Here is a 13,889-nt window from a genome sequence, read left to right on the forward strand (position 1 = left end):
TGCTTTAGCTCATATATTTATCGTGATGACACGTTTGGCAGGAACATATTTACAATTTAAGTCACATAACCTGGTCATTGACGACTGACAGCACTGCTGATTTTTTAAGATCAAATTTAGCAATCTTCTAAATATAGATATTTGATTTGTAATATTTTGTAGTTCATTCCAAAGACGTTTAATAGTAGAAACACATAAGAATTGTAGATATGCTGTAAATTCAAGAATATATATATTTTTGGTAATCTAACCAGTGACTGAACCTCATCCCCAGCCAATCCTCCCTATATGCAAAGTATGCATGTTGCATAGGGCCCCGAAATACCAGGGGCCCCCCTTGCTCTCAACGATGATTTAATTTTAGTTAATTTTTTTTATTTTGGCCAGCGGTTTTGACAGTATCCGTGTATTCCATGACAGCATCCTCCTGTATAAACCTGCTGCTGTCCTGCTGCGAGTGGACAACCATTAAAACAGATCTTGTTCAGCTGCTAGAAGGCCTGAAAAGAGATGCTAAAAGGAAACTGGAGAAGATGGGGGAGATTATCTACACCTATGGGGCACAAAGGTTTGGAGTGAAAAAAAAAAAGCCCAGAGGCCACAGAAGGAGCTGGGAGGCCAGCCGAAGTCCAGGAGACAACAAGAGATTGACAAACTTGTGAAAGAAAGGAGGAGCCTGAGATAACAGTGGAAAAAGGCCACTGAAGCAGAAAGTAAAGATATTAAGCATTGCCTTGCATCACTACGAAGAACAGAAAGCTTGAGAAAGAAGAAGAAGGAGCAAACCAGGACTGCCTTCTATAGAGATCCTTACAAGTTCGTCAGTAGTATCTTTAGCAAGGAGAAAACCGGTATCCTTAAAGTACCCATAGTGGATCCTGAGGAACACCTGAAGAAGACTTATTCTGACAATCAGAGGCACAGGCCGATCTTCATTCCAGAAGACATGCCACCAATTCAACTACCGGAGCACCAGATGGACATAAGGCCCACTAAATGGAGCTGAGAGTGCGGTAAAGTGGGCAAGATCAGCATCAGCCCCTGGACCCAACGGTGTTCCATACAAGCTCTACAAGAATGCCCGGGAGATTTGAGGTACCTTTGGAGATTAATGATAGTGGCATGGAAAAAGCGGTGATACCAAAAGCCTGGAGAAGGGCTTCTCAGGATGTTTGGAACATGCTAACATGATTTGGCACCAGTTGTAAATGGCCAAAAAGTGGAAGAAAGACCTATATGTGGTGTTCTTAGATCTTGCCAATGCCTTTGGGACAGTGCCACATAAGCTGCTGTGAGCAGCATTCGACTTCTTCCATGTTCCAGAACAGATAACAAAGTTGATCAAATCCTAGTTTCAGGATCTTCAGGTCTGTATTACCATACAGGATAGTACCACCACCTGGCAGCAGCTGGAGGTTGGCATAATGGCAGGTTGTACCATCTCTCCACTGGCATTCACTATGGCAATGGAGATAATAATTCGGGCATCCTGTTGGGTGGTTGGAGGGGAATGTTTGAAAAAATTTAGTGGCCATGCTTGCCACTGTTGCCAATAGAAGCTGCCACTGGCTGTGGGTGAAGTGGATGGACACAGTGTGGGCTGCCAAATGACCATGTAACCAAGTGACACACACCCGGGTCTGATCAGCCTGTGGTGGCAACATCCATGAAAGATAAGTAGCTACACATCAAGTACAGCATAACATATCACCAAAGCATCAAGGAAAGTGGATCCCTACCTAGTGACTGCAGTAAAGAGTTGTACCTTTCATCTTCATCTATCCATCTTACCATACTAGTCCTTTATCTTATTGTTCCCCAGTCATGTGTAAAGCAATTGTAAATTCACGACTGATTATTGGGTATGGAGGCAAGAACCATGGACATGGCATTAGGCCATGATCCTGGATTCTTGCTGAACCAATATCAGAGCGTAACAATTGCTGTGTCTCGGTGTTCTGCTCACAGCAAAGGAGAAAATGTTCTATGGTGTGGCTAAATGGTCCTGAATATTGGGATTATAACACCTAGCCCTATTATGCAAACAAACTGCTTTTCACTGAATATTGTTCATCAATTTATGTTTAATTTATATAGTGAAGTCTATGCAGTGGTTTATTTTTACATTTAATTACTTTAATCAATTTCTGTAGAGTAGGCTATTATAGGCTAAATTGTTCAAATAGTTTTTTTATGGACTCACAGACAACACCACCAAAACACCCCCCACCCCCGCAAAGTTTTGCTTAGGGCCCCCAGAAGCCTAGGATCGGCTCTCACCTCACCCCATATTACCTTCAAAGAAAGAACAATTAAACCAGGGTGGAAACATTCTTCAAAACCTTTAGAGAAGAAAGTAAAATAGCAAGGCTCTTCTCATGCATTTTATCAAAGCATCACTATGCAAGATAAACAAAACTGCAAAATTGCAAAGATAGCAGCAAAAAGATAACACACTGGTCATTAATCTTTCTCTTATTTGTTTTACTAAAAGGAAATGTCTACAAAAGAGAAAACAAGAAAACGCATTTTGCTTAACCATCAAATTTATTTATTTCAATTTTCATTTTCCTCATTTACCTTTTGGGTCATTCAGACTGCATTTTCATGTCCCTATAATTTATACACCTTAATAAATGTCAGAATAAAACTGTATTAAGGAAATAAATCATTCTACTATCACAATATCACATATTTCAGTTTTTCATTCAGATTTCAGAAAGATTTCAGTCTTTTATAGAAGTATTTCCTTAAACTACTAAACGTTACAGATTGAAAAAGAACTGCAAATCAGAAAATAAATAACTAAATAATTATTTTATTTTGCTATATAAAAAACACCTAAGAAATAAAAAAATAATAGAAACCCACAACCAGTGTGGCATCAGTTCCACATTCATTAATATGGCACTAGACAATATGCATGTGCATACTGCACATTTGTTGTGGAAAAATACTAAAAGAGGGTCAGGACACTCAACAGAGGAACAAGCAACAGCATCATAGAACCACACAGATGAGAAGCCTCAGATACTTTCACTTTCTCTGGGATCCACTTATCTGTGAACAGGGAATATAATGCAATGAAATGTACTGTATTGCCAGCAGAAATCAACAGAAACCCTAATTTACAAATGATTAAAATAAATGAAATGTTCACCCATGTTCCTATCAGACAACATCAGAGGACCCATGGATATGGAAGCACTGTCATGGAAGTCCAGAGACCTGTGCTCTCTCCAGTGGTGTTCAGATTTACAGTCCTAAAAGAGAAATGCAAAAATCCAGCTATGTAAATCCCTGATAAATATCATTGCACAAACATGAAACATAAAGGAGTGCACAAAGTCTCCAGCAGAGTACAAACCTTACCACTATGGACATTAAGGAGAGCATTTCCCTTCCAATTTTTCTTCCAATATTTACTGTTTGATCAACAGGGTGTCAATGGTAAATTCTTAAAAATTTACAATTTAGCCACTACATTTAACTATGAAGATACATTCAGTATATTTTCATACATTAGTTCAATATCTACACAGAAACATATTATCATCACAGTTTTATTAATTATGAGAGGTTTTCCAAACTCACCATTGAGCAGCGATTGCTTGACAGAAGGCACAGGTGAACAGCACAGTGCAGGTAAAGCTTAGTGGAGTTTGCAGGGAAGATAAACATCCTGAAGGAGAAACGGCTGGATGTCGAGATGCCGTTCTGCAGCAGCTCCACTGTGTCATCATTTGGATTGGGACACCTGAGAATAGCAATAATGACAATAAATAAATCAAATTCTTTCACTTTAAAGACATTCAACTCAAAAGTGATTTCCTGTAAATCATCACACATTTGCATTCTATGTATAATAAATGGAATTCTTTGCATTAGTACAGCAATACTGAAAGATAATATATCAGGTCATCCTAAAGGAATATGGAATATTATTTATTCAATATGTGCAGATCAAAAGTTATTTTTAAAAATGTTACAGTGAGTTAAGACTGAGCTTTAAGGAATAGAAACAGCTTTACCCAGCGGAGACTGTAATCAGGATCATTCACAGGTGTAGCCCAACACGTCTCCAACACCAGGGCAAACTGACGGCTGTCAACCCCCTCGACACGAACTTCCACAGTCATCTTCTGGTCAAGCTCTGCATCCACTTTACCAGTGAAGGGCCGGGTAAACTCATCATCCTCATATGGAATCATCCGAACCTGATATCTGCCTTCACCAGCGGGAAGAGTCCTGTGCACAACACTGTTGAAATAATGGACAGGTCAGTTTTAAGGGTAAAATATTTCATCTTTGTTTAAAAAAAATATTACCATATATATTTTTTATACACATTTATTTTTCTGCTTAAAAGATTAGTTCACGCAAAAACTATCATCATTATTCACTGAAAATTTTCACATCCACAATGTTTTCTTTGACATATTCATGACAGCTCATTAGAGGAGTAGTGATGTCCGAATTGGAAGCGATTTGTTCATCTGATCTTTTACTCAAAATGATTTATACAGATGACATAGACCATTTCTATAATGTATTTGTGGTGCTTTTGTTTTCTTTTTGAAGCTTGAAAGTCCCCATGAGGACTAACTGCATTGAAAAGTGCGACCAATAAAATTCCAGAGTTAGAACAACATGATGAGAAAACATTTTTTTTTGGTGAACTACTCCTTTAATAAAACAGTACAGCTAAAATCAGAATTTGTATTTGACTCGCACCTCTCCAGTGGGTTGATTTCCCCATTCATGGAAAGTGTTTGTGTTTGAGGATAAACACAGCTGAAAGAAAGCTTAAGGATTTTCTCTCTGCTGATGAGACCTTCTGACCTCGGTGTCCCCAGAATAAAGTTACTATAGATGAAGTGGGTGCCGTTGGCCTGTAAAAAACACATATATATAGTAATTTAGCTCAAATTTAATTTCTATTACAAAGAACTTCATGAAAGCAACATTAGAAACACACACAAAAAACGGTCAAGTGAAATAATGGTGGGTTATATATTAATGGTGGAGAATGTGGGCACAAGTTCCATTTTTTGTGGTGAGGTCTTGTGCACCCTTCCCCACTGAATCTTTTGGAGACTTTGAGTAGTCTTTAGAGTGGTCTGTTTGGGCCCTCCAAAGAATCAATCTGTAACAAATGTAAGGGCCCAAAGGTTTTTTTTTTTTTGGCTGTGTGCTACCATCTGAGCCTGAATCTTGGAGTTCTGGGCCCGCGTGGCTTTGTTTGATAGGGATTTGGATTTAAATCTGACTGTTTTTTTTAAGTATTGTCTACAAGTCGTCCGGATCAAGTCATCTCATCTGTGCATGACTGTGTGCTGCCGTCTCAGCCTGAATCCTGGAGTTTTAAGATCACAAAGCTTTGTTTGATCGGGATTTGGATTTAAATCTGACTGTTTTTGTTGAATTGCTCATGCTTATTACATTGCGCAAAGGCATCAGTCTACAAGTCTGCATTTTGGGTCTAAATTGGCTGTTCAGCGGGGATCTTCGTCAAGAGCACAAGAGACTGGTACGTGTCTGCCTTTGTTTTACGGGCTTATTTGGACTTTTGCGGCCGTCGACTTGCTTGTGTACAGTATGCGGTGTTTAACCACCGGAAGCATGTTCTTTTTAAGCTTGTTTTGGACATTTTGTCAAGTATATACAAATGGCAGCGGGTTTGCTTCAGGTCCATTTTTATCGTATAATTCATCATTGGTAAATTTTGATAGTTGGACATATTATGGAGTATCTACTACCTATGTCATTCTTGAAGAACACTATGGGATGTTGTACCCCATGAATTTTATGTATTTAGATTTTTTGAGATGCACTTTATCTAGGGAGGTAAATTATTGTACGCTTAATATATTTTTTTGTTTTGGGCCGATGACTAGAATTAGAGTGAGTAATTCAGTTAAACGAAGGAGTTTAATAGTAATAATGTTATTAATGTCTGGGAATGTATCTCCAAACTCAGGACCTCACGTTGCTTCAAACTTTACTACCCCAGTCGAGTTGAGATCAAGGTCTGGATTGGGTTTTATACATTTAAATGTTCGTAGTCTGTTGCCTAAGTTGAATATAGTGTATATTTGGGCTAAAAATACAAATGCGGATGTTATAGTCATATCTGAATCCTGGCTTAATAACTCTATCACAGACAACGACATTAGTATTGCTGGTTATAGGGTTTTTAGAGCAGATAGGTTAAAAAGGGGTGGGGGGGGTAGCAATTTATGTCAAAGAACATCTTGAGGCATCATTAATACTTTCAGTGTCAATAGCTAAACAGTATGAACTATTAGCTTTAAATCTTTCTGTGTCTAAGACCCTTCAGCTCACTTTAGCTGGTTGTTACAGACCTCCTTCAGCTTCTAGCTGTGTTTTACATTCTATGATGCATTCATTGGCCTCTTTGAATTACAAGGAACTGATCTTAATGGGTGATTTTAATCTTAATTGGACGCACTCAATATCTGATGATTTTAAATTGTTTTGTGATAGTCATAATCTTTTTCAATTGGTAAATACACCCACTAGGCCTAATTTGAAATTCCCAGAAAAATCTACATTAATAGATCTTATTTTTACAAATGCTCCGCATAAATATTCTTCAGCTTCTGTATTCGCAAACGATATCAGTGATCACTGTGTTGTGGCAGTAGCCAGAGATAAGAAGCTACCCAAGCAGAATCCGAGAAATATAACTAGGCGTTTTATGAAATATTTTAATGAGCAATCTTTTTTATATGATCTTGCTCAAATTGATTGGGATAAAATTACTTTAATTCCAGATGTGGATTGTGCTTGGGACTATTTTTATAATAGTTTTATGCCAATTATTAATAAGCACGCACCTTTGAGAAAACATAGAGTTAAACACCGGGACAATCCTTGGTTTTCAACTGCCCTATATGATCTTATCCAAGAGCGTGATGCAGCATGGGCTAAGGCCAGACAAATACTTTCAGTGTCAATAACTAAACAGTATGAACTATTAGCTTTAAATCTTTCTGTGTCTAAGACCTTTCAGCTCACTTTAGCTGGTTGTTACAGACCTCCTTCAGCTTCTAGCTGTGTTTTACATTCTATAATGCATTCATTGGCCTCTTTGAATTACAAAGAACTGATCTTAATGGGTGATTTTTATTTTAATTGGACGCACTCAATATCTGATGATTTTAAATTGTTTTGTGATAGTCGTAATCTTTTTCAATTGGTAGATACACCCACTAGGCCTAATTTGAAATTCCAAGAAAAATCGACATTAAATAGATCTTGTCTTTACAAACACTCTGCATAAATATTCTTCAGTTTCTGTATTCGCAAACGATATCAGTGACCACTGTGTTGTGGCAGTAGCCAGAGATAAGAAGCTACCCAAGCAGAATCCGAGAAATATAACTAGGCGTTTTATGAAATATTTTAATGAGCAATCTTTTTTATATGATCTTGCTCAAATTGATTGGGATAAAATTACTTTAATTCCAGATGTGGATTGTGCTTGGGACTATTTTTATAATAGTTTTATGCCAATTATTAATAAGCACGCACCTTTGAGAAAACAAAGTTAAACACCGGGACAATCCTTGGTTTTCAACTGCCCTATGTGATCTTATCCAAGAGCGTGATGCAGCATGGGCCAAGGCCAGACAAACACATTTAAATTCTGACTGGCTACATTTTAGGCAGCTTAGCAACAAGTGTACAGTAGCGATTAGAAAGTCTAAATCCGATTACTTTCTTGATAAAACTACAGAAAATCTGACAAATCCTAGGAAGCTGTGGAAGAATATTAAAGTCCTAACCGGTAACAAAACATTTACAGAGCTTCCCCCTTGTATATTGACAGACTCTACTAAAATTACAGATAAAAAGCAAATGCTTAATAGTTTTAACAGTCACTTTATTCTATCAGGGTCTTTATTTCCAATAAGTAATGATATGATTTCTGATTTAGAATTTCTTGAAGCTGAACATAACTTATGGACAAGAGAGTTTGTTTTCCAACAAATTTCTCTCTCTGATGTTTGTTCTGCTTTAAAATAATTAAATGTGAATAAACCGCCAGGTCCTGATCATATTGCCCCGCTGTTTTTAAAACTAGCGGCTGATTTTATTTCTCCTTCATTGACATATCTTTTTAATCTTTCATTAATAACTAATACAATTCCTAAGATCTGGAAATCAGCATTTGTTGTTCCTCTGTCAAAAGGGGGTGATCTTTCCTTAATGGATAATTATAGACCTATATCTAAGCTCTGTATTCTTTCAAAACTTTTGGAAAATCTAGTAAGTAAACAGTTGACACAGTATTTAAATGGTCATAACATTCTGTCTAATAATCAGTCTGGTTTCCGTAAAGGACATAGTACTACTACAGCCACCTTAAAAGTTTTAAATGATATCGTGGAGTCATTAGATAATAAACAACATTGTGCATGTCTTTTTATTGACTTATCAAAGGCCTTCGATACTGTGGATCGTCATTCACAATAACAGTCAATGAGTATCAAAATGCAACAACATTGTGCAGCATCTGGTTGTAAAATCGCCTACATTTTAATTCCTGAAGAAACGGGATAACCTTTCACATGAAAGAATGTGTTGATTTGTGTTTTTAATATGTATCAACTCAATATTACAGGTTTTTAAATTAAAGTACCTTTTAAATGACTTGTTAGCTAATGGCTTCGTCTTGTTGTATTGTGTTAGTTTAGCAAAAGCATCTTCTGAAGTCTACTGAAGATACAAATATTCATATATTTGAATTGGCCTCTTTGAATTACAAGGAACTGATTTTAATGGGTGATTTTAATTTGAATTGGACACACTCAATATCTGATCATTTTAAATTGTTTTGTGATAGTCGTAATCTTTTTCAATTGGTAGATACACCCACTAGGCCTAATTTGAAATTCCAAGAAAAATCGACATTAAATAGATCTTGTCTTTACAAACACTCTGCATAAATATTCTTCAGTTTCTGTATTCGCAAACGATATCAGTGACCACTGTGTTGTGGCAGTAGCCAGAGATAAGAAGCTACCCAAGCAGAATCCGAGAAATATAACTAGGCGTTTTATGAAATATTTTAATGAGCAATCTTTCTTATATGATCTCGCTCAAATTGATTGGGATAAAATGCTTGGGACTATTTTTATAATAGTTTTATGCCAATTATTAATAAGCACGCACCTTTGAGAAAACAAAGTTAAACACCGGGACAATCCTTGGTTTTCAACTGCCCTATGTGATCTTATCCAAGAGCGTGATGCAGCATGGGCCAAGGCCAGACAAACACATTTAAATTCTGACTGGCTACATTTTAGGCAGCTTAGCAACAAGTGTACAGTAGCGATTAGAAAGTCTAAATCCGATTACTTTCTTGATAAAACTACAGAAAATCTGACAAATCCTAGGAAGCTGTGGAAGAATATTAAAGTCCTAACCGGTAACAAAACATTTACAGAGCTTCCCCCTTGTATATTGACAGACTCTACTAAAATTACAGATAAAAAGCAAATGCTTAATAGTTTTAACAGTCACTTTATTCTATCAGGGTCTTTATTTCCAATAAGTAATGATTTGATTTCTGATTTAGAATTTCTTGAAGCTGAATGTAATTTAAGGACAAGAGAGTTGTTTTCCAAGAAATTTCTCTCTCTGATGTTTGTTCTGCTTTAAAAGAATTAAATGTGAATAAACCGCCAGGTCCTGATCATATTGCCCCGCTGTTTTTAAAACTAGCGGCTGATTTTATTTCTTTTCCGTTGACATATCTTTTTAATCTCTCATTAATAACTAATAGAATTCCTAAGATCTGGAAATCAGCGTTTGTTGTTCCTCTGTCAAAAGGGGGTGATCTTTCTTCAATGGATAATTATAGACCTATATCTAAGCTCTGTATTCTCTCAAAACTTTTGGAAAATCTAGTAAGTAAACAGTTGACACAGTATTTAAATGGTCATAACATTCTGTCTAATAATCAGTCTGGTTTCCGTAAAGGACATAGTACTACTACAGCCACCTTAAAAGTTTTAAATGATATCGTGGAGTCATTAGATAATAAACAACATTGTGCATGTCTTTTTATTGACTTATCAAAGGCCTTCGATACTGTGGATCACAACATATTATTAGATAGGCTTAGATGGGTAGGACTATCAGAACATGTTATTTTATGGTTCACTGCTTATTTAATGGGTAGAACCCAATGTGTACAGGTGGAAGGTGTTCAGTCAGATCTTTTAGAGGTTGTCAAGGGAGTTCCACAAGGATCTGTGTTTGGACCATTATTATTCAGTATATATGCTGTATAAATTGCCTCGATTTTAATATTGATAAAGCAAGGTTCCATTTTTACGCAGATGATACTATTGTATACTGTTCAGCTCCCTCTAAGCAACAATCTGTGGCTGCATTACAGTCTGTTTTTGATATTATCCAAAACAGGTTTTGTGCTTTGAAGTTGGTTTTAAATGTTGAAAAAACAAAATGTATGCTATTTTCAAATTCTAGAACTTCTTTAGAGAACTCTATTGTCCTTCAAACTTCTCAGGGGAGTCAAATTACCTCAGTGTCAGAGTACAAACATCTGGGTATTATCATTGATAACAAATTAAGTTTTGGTTCACATATTAAGTATCTGAGTAAAAAATTAAAGAAGAAGTTAGGGTTTTACTTTAGAAATAAGACATGTTTCCCATTTAAGGTGAGGAAAAAACTAGTGTCCGCTACATTTCTACCGATTCTCGACTATGGGGATGTGGTTTACCAGAATGCCCCCTCTTACCTTCTTTCTTCCTTGGATGCTTTTTACCGTGGGTGCTCTGAGATTTATAACTGATTGTAAATTTTTAACTCATCATTGTGAATTATATGAAAGAGTTGCATGGCCTTCCTTGAGAATTCGGAGAAAAATGCACTGGCATTTGTTGATATATAAGGCAATTTTGGGTCATTTGCCAAATTATCTCTGTTGTTTTATACAAAGGACTTTATTTGGAAATCATTCATTACGTTCTCAATCAAATTACAATCTCTGTGTGCCCTTTGTCAGAACTGAGCTTGCTAAAACCTCTTTTAAATATGCTGCCGCCTCAGATTGGAATCTTCGCCAAAAGGAGATGAAGTTACAAAACTTGGTGTCTTATAATTATTTTAAGTCCTTATTATGTAATTTAGAGAGCAACTTAATGGTGTGTAATTGTTTTTAACCGGTTATATGTTGGTTTTGTAATGTATGTTGTAACTATGTTGTTTATTTGTATATGCAAACTCGGCTGCCCATCTTGGCCAGGACGCTCCTGGAAAAGAGGTTTTAATCAAAGTGAGTATATTCCTGGTTAAATAAAGGTATTAAATAATCCTCCATAGATATTCTCAAAGTCTCAGAGAGATTCTCCAATTGTTCAAATCCCACTCCAAATCCAACTGCTGGTTTTAAAAGGCACTACGAATGTTTGGATGGTGTATTTGAATAGATAATACATAATCCTACCAGAAGATTTGTAGCACAGATATGTTCATCATTATCAAAATGGAATTCCACTCTGCCATTCCTGACTGTTCCTTTGCAGCTGGGATCATTGAGGTGTAAGACGTCAGCTGGAAAACCAGCCTCAAAGAGCTGACAGCGAGACACAGACATGGAGCCAGAGCTGCTTTCACAGGTTTCTGAGAAATCTGAGAGAAAAAAAGCCAAGGTAATTAATGACTAATTAATTTTTTTCACATTTAGTTCTGGACTGATACCGACCAAAAGAGTCATGATGTTGTTGTTGTCTGTGATGGTCCTTTTCACACAAACAGCCATAAACACCATTTTTCATCCCGCACCTTTCGTCCTCAGAGCAGTTGAGTTCAGAACAGGGATTTCTATTAACTAGGAGGACAAATTGTTTTGTAAAATAGCGTTTGCTAAATGCAAAAAAAAAAAAAAATGTAAATGTAAACGTAATAAACCAATCAAACAATTTAATTCATTTATTTCTCTTCTGATCTCCCAGACACAAAGATACAAATATTACCGGGGGCGGTGCACCTTGGGTTTAAGGGGCTGTCACAAATTCAGCCTCTGTGGCTCCCTCCGATCACCACCAGAGGGAACCATCACCGGAGTACTAGCGATCCCTTCGGACTCCAATTCCCACAATGCCCCATGCCAGAGACTAATCACCTGCACAGGTGTTTCCTATTGCCCGGTCTATTTAAACTGTGCCTTCCCTGCTCTCATTGCAAAGTCTTGTTTTGCCTTGCAGACATTTCTGAGTGTTTTCCCTGTGTTGATTATCTGTTGATTACCTGGACTGTTTACGATTGCTTGCTGCCTACCTCTTCTGACCCTGCCTGCCTTGTTGATTCATGCTCTTGTTTGTCTGCCGCCTGCCTCGACCCTGATCACGAACACTGTTTACGATTCTGCCCAGCCTTCGTTGTGTCTAACACCAGTTACCGATCTATGCCTGTATGACCTGCCTTGTGAACTAATAAAGCTGCACATGGATCCTAACGCCACTGCCTCTCTGTTACATAAGACTTCGCCGGAAATTGATCCAGCAGCATTCTATCACTTCACCACAGAGGTATCTGCTCAAGCATCGGTTCTGGCCACACACCAGCAACAATTAAGCCGACTTACCACGCTAACGGAAGAGATGGTAAAGACCTTGCAAGCCCTTCGTCTGCAAGCACCCGAAGCTCACACCCCTCCTTCGAATCCACCATTTCAAGCCCCGGTTTCACTTACCTCCACCGCCAGCCCTCGTTTGGCGTTCCCCAAGAAGTTTGATGGCTCACCCTCAAAATGTAAGGGTTTCTTACTCCAATGTTCCATGTTTGTTCACCAACAACCCATGTTGTATCCCACAGACGACAGCTCCATCGCATTTGTCTGTTCGCTTCTCACTGGAAGGGCATTGGAGTGGGCTGGAATGAGAATCCGGCTGTCTTTCCTTCCTTCCCGGCCTTCATCCAGCGGTTCAAGGAGGTGTTCGAACATCCCGCTGATGGAAAGGAGGCGGGCGAACAGCTGTTATCGTTACGCCAGGGCAGAGGTTCGGCATCGGATTACGCTCTCTCGTTCCGCACTCTCGCTGCTCAAACAGGGTGGCCGGAGGATCCTCTCAAACTACACTTCCGCAGAGGTCTGAGCATGGAGCTGCAGTCTGAATTAGCCTGTTGAGATGAGGGGAGATCCTTGAATCAATTCATCGAACTGGCCATTCGGATTGACAACCTCCTTCACTCTCGTCGTCAGACTCGACTCTCCAGTCGGCGCGTCATCGCCACTTCCTGACACAGAACCCATGCAGATCGGCTTTACTCAGCTCAGAGGAGAGGAGAGAGAGAGACGCATTCGCCAGAATCTGTGCCTATACTGCAGACTATCTGGACACATGAGAGCTTCCTGTCCCACTCGGCCACCTCGCAATCGTTCTCCGGTGAGTCTGAATGTCAGTACTTCCTCTGCTTTAGAGATTCCAGTCAGCTTAAAATGTAATGGGCAGATCATTGAGGCTATGGCTTTGATTGACTCAGGGGCTGCAGGAAATTTCATTGACACTAGTTTTGCCAAAACTCCATAATATTCCTCTTGTTCCCTGTACGTCTCATGTGGCAGTGGCAGCGCTAGATGGCCGCCCGCTGGGCCCTGGCCAAATCCAATTCACTACCACGGACCTTCAATTATGCACTGGAGCCCTTCACACCGAACTTATCCACCTCTTCGTATTCCAATCTCCACGTACACCTGTCATTCTGGGACTGCCGTGGCTAGAGAAGCATAATCCCTCTATTTCATGGTCCGAGGGACAGATTACACAGTGGTCAGAATCCTGCCGTCAGAATTGTCTCAACGCTTCCCTGGTCAGAAAGGAGAGGGA

General features: G+C 38.5%; 1 protein-coding gene across 1 annotated transcript; it reads right to left on the minus strand.

The window, feature by feature from the left end:
* Nucleotides 1-1,247: 1,247 nt before the first annotated feature.
* On the minus strand, nt 1,248-12,118 carry LOC107666979 (uromodulin-like). Its single transcript, XM_016458538.1, has 9 exons — nt 12,103-12,118; nt 11,765-11,890; nt 11,507-11,691; nt 4,735-4,892; nt 4,024-4,260; nt 3,595-3,757; nt 3,161-3,263; nt 2,958-3,060; nt 1,248-1,458 (listed from the first exon to the last, which is right to left on the minus strand). The coding sequence occupies exons 1-9, from the start codon at nt 12,116-12,118 to the stop codon at nt 1,248-1,250; spliced, it is 1,302 nt and encodes a 433-aa protein (XP_016314024.1).
* Nucleotides 12,119-13,889: the final 1,771 nt, after the last annotated feature.

The sequence above is a fragment of the Sinocyclocheilus anshuiensis genome, unplaced genomic scaffold (genome assembly GCF_001515605.1).
Source record: "Sinocyclocheilus anshuiensis isolate Anshui unplaced genomic scaffold, SAMN03320099.WGS_v1.1 scaffold1500, whole genome shotgun sequence".
Classification (NCBI taxonomy): Eukaryota; Metazoa; Chordata; class Actinopteri; order Cypriniformes; family Cyprinidae; genus Sinocyclocheilus; species Sinocyclocheilus anshuiensis.

Excerpts from the sequence above, each read along its gene's own strand:
- LOC107666979 (XM_016458538.1), bottom strand. Across the intron at positions 3,758-4,023 it reads AGTCTCCGCTGGGTAAAGCT|GTGTCCCAATCCAAATGATG; the intron begins GTTTCTATTCCT and ends TGCTATTCTCAG. Across the intron at positions 3,264-3,594 it reads CAAGCAATCGCTGCTCAATG|GACTGTAAATCTGAACACCA; the intron begins GTGAGTTTGGAA and ends TTTCTCTTTTAG.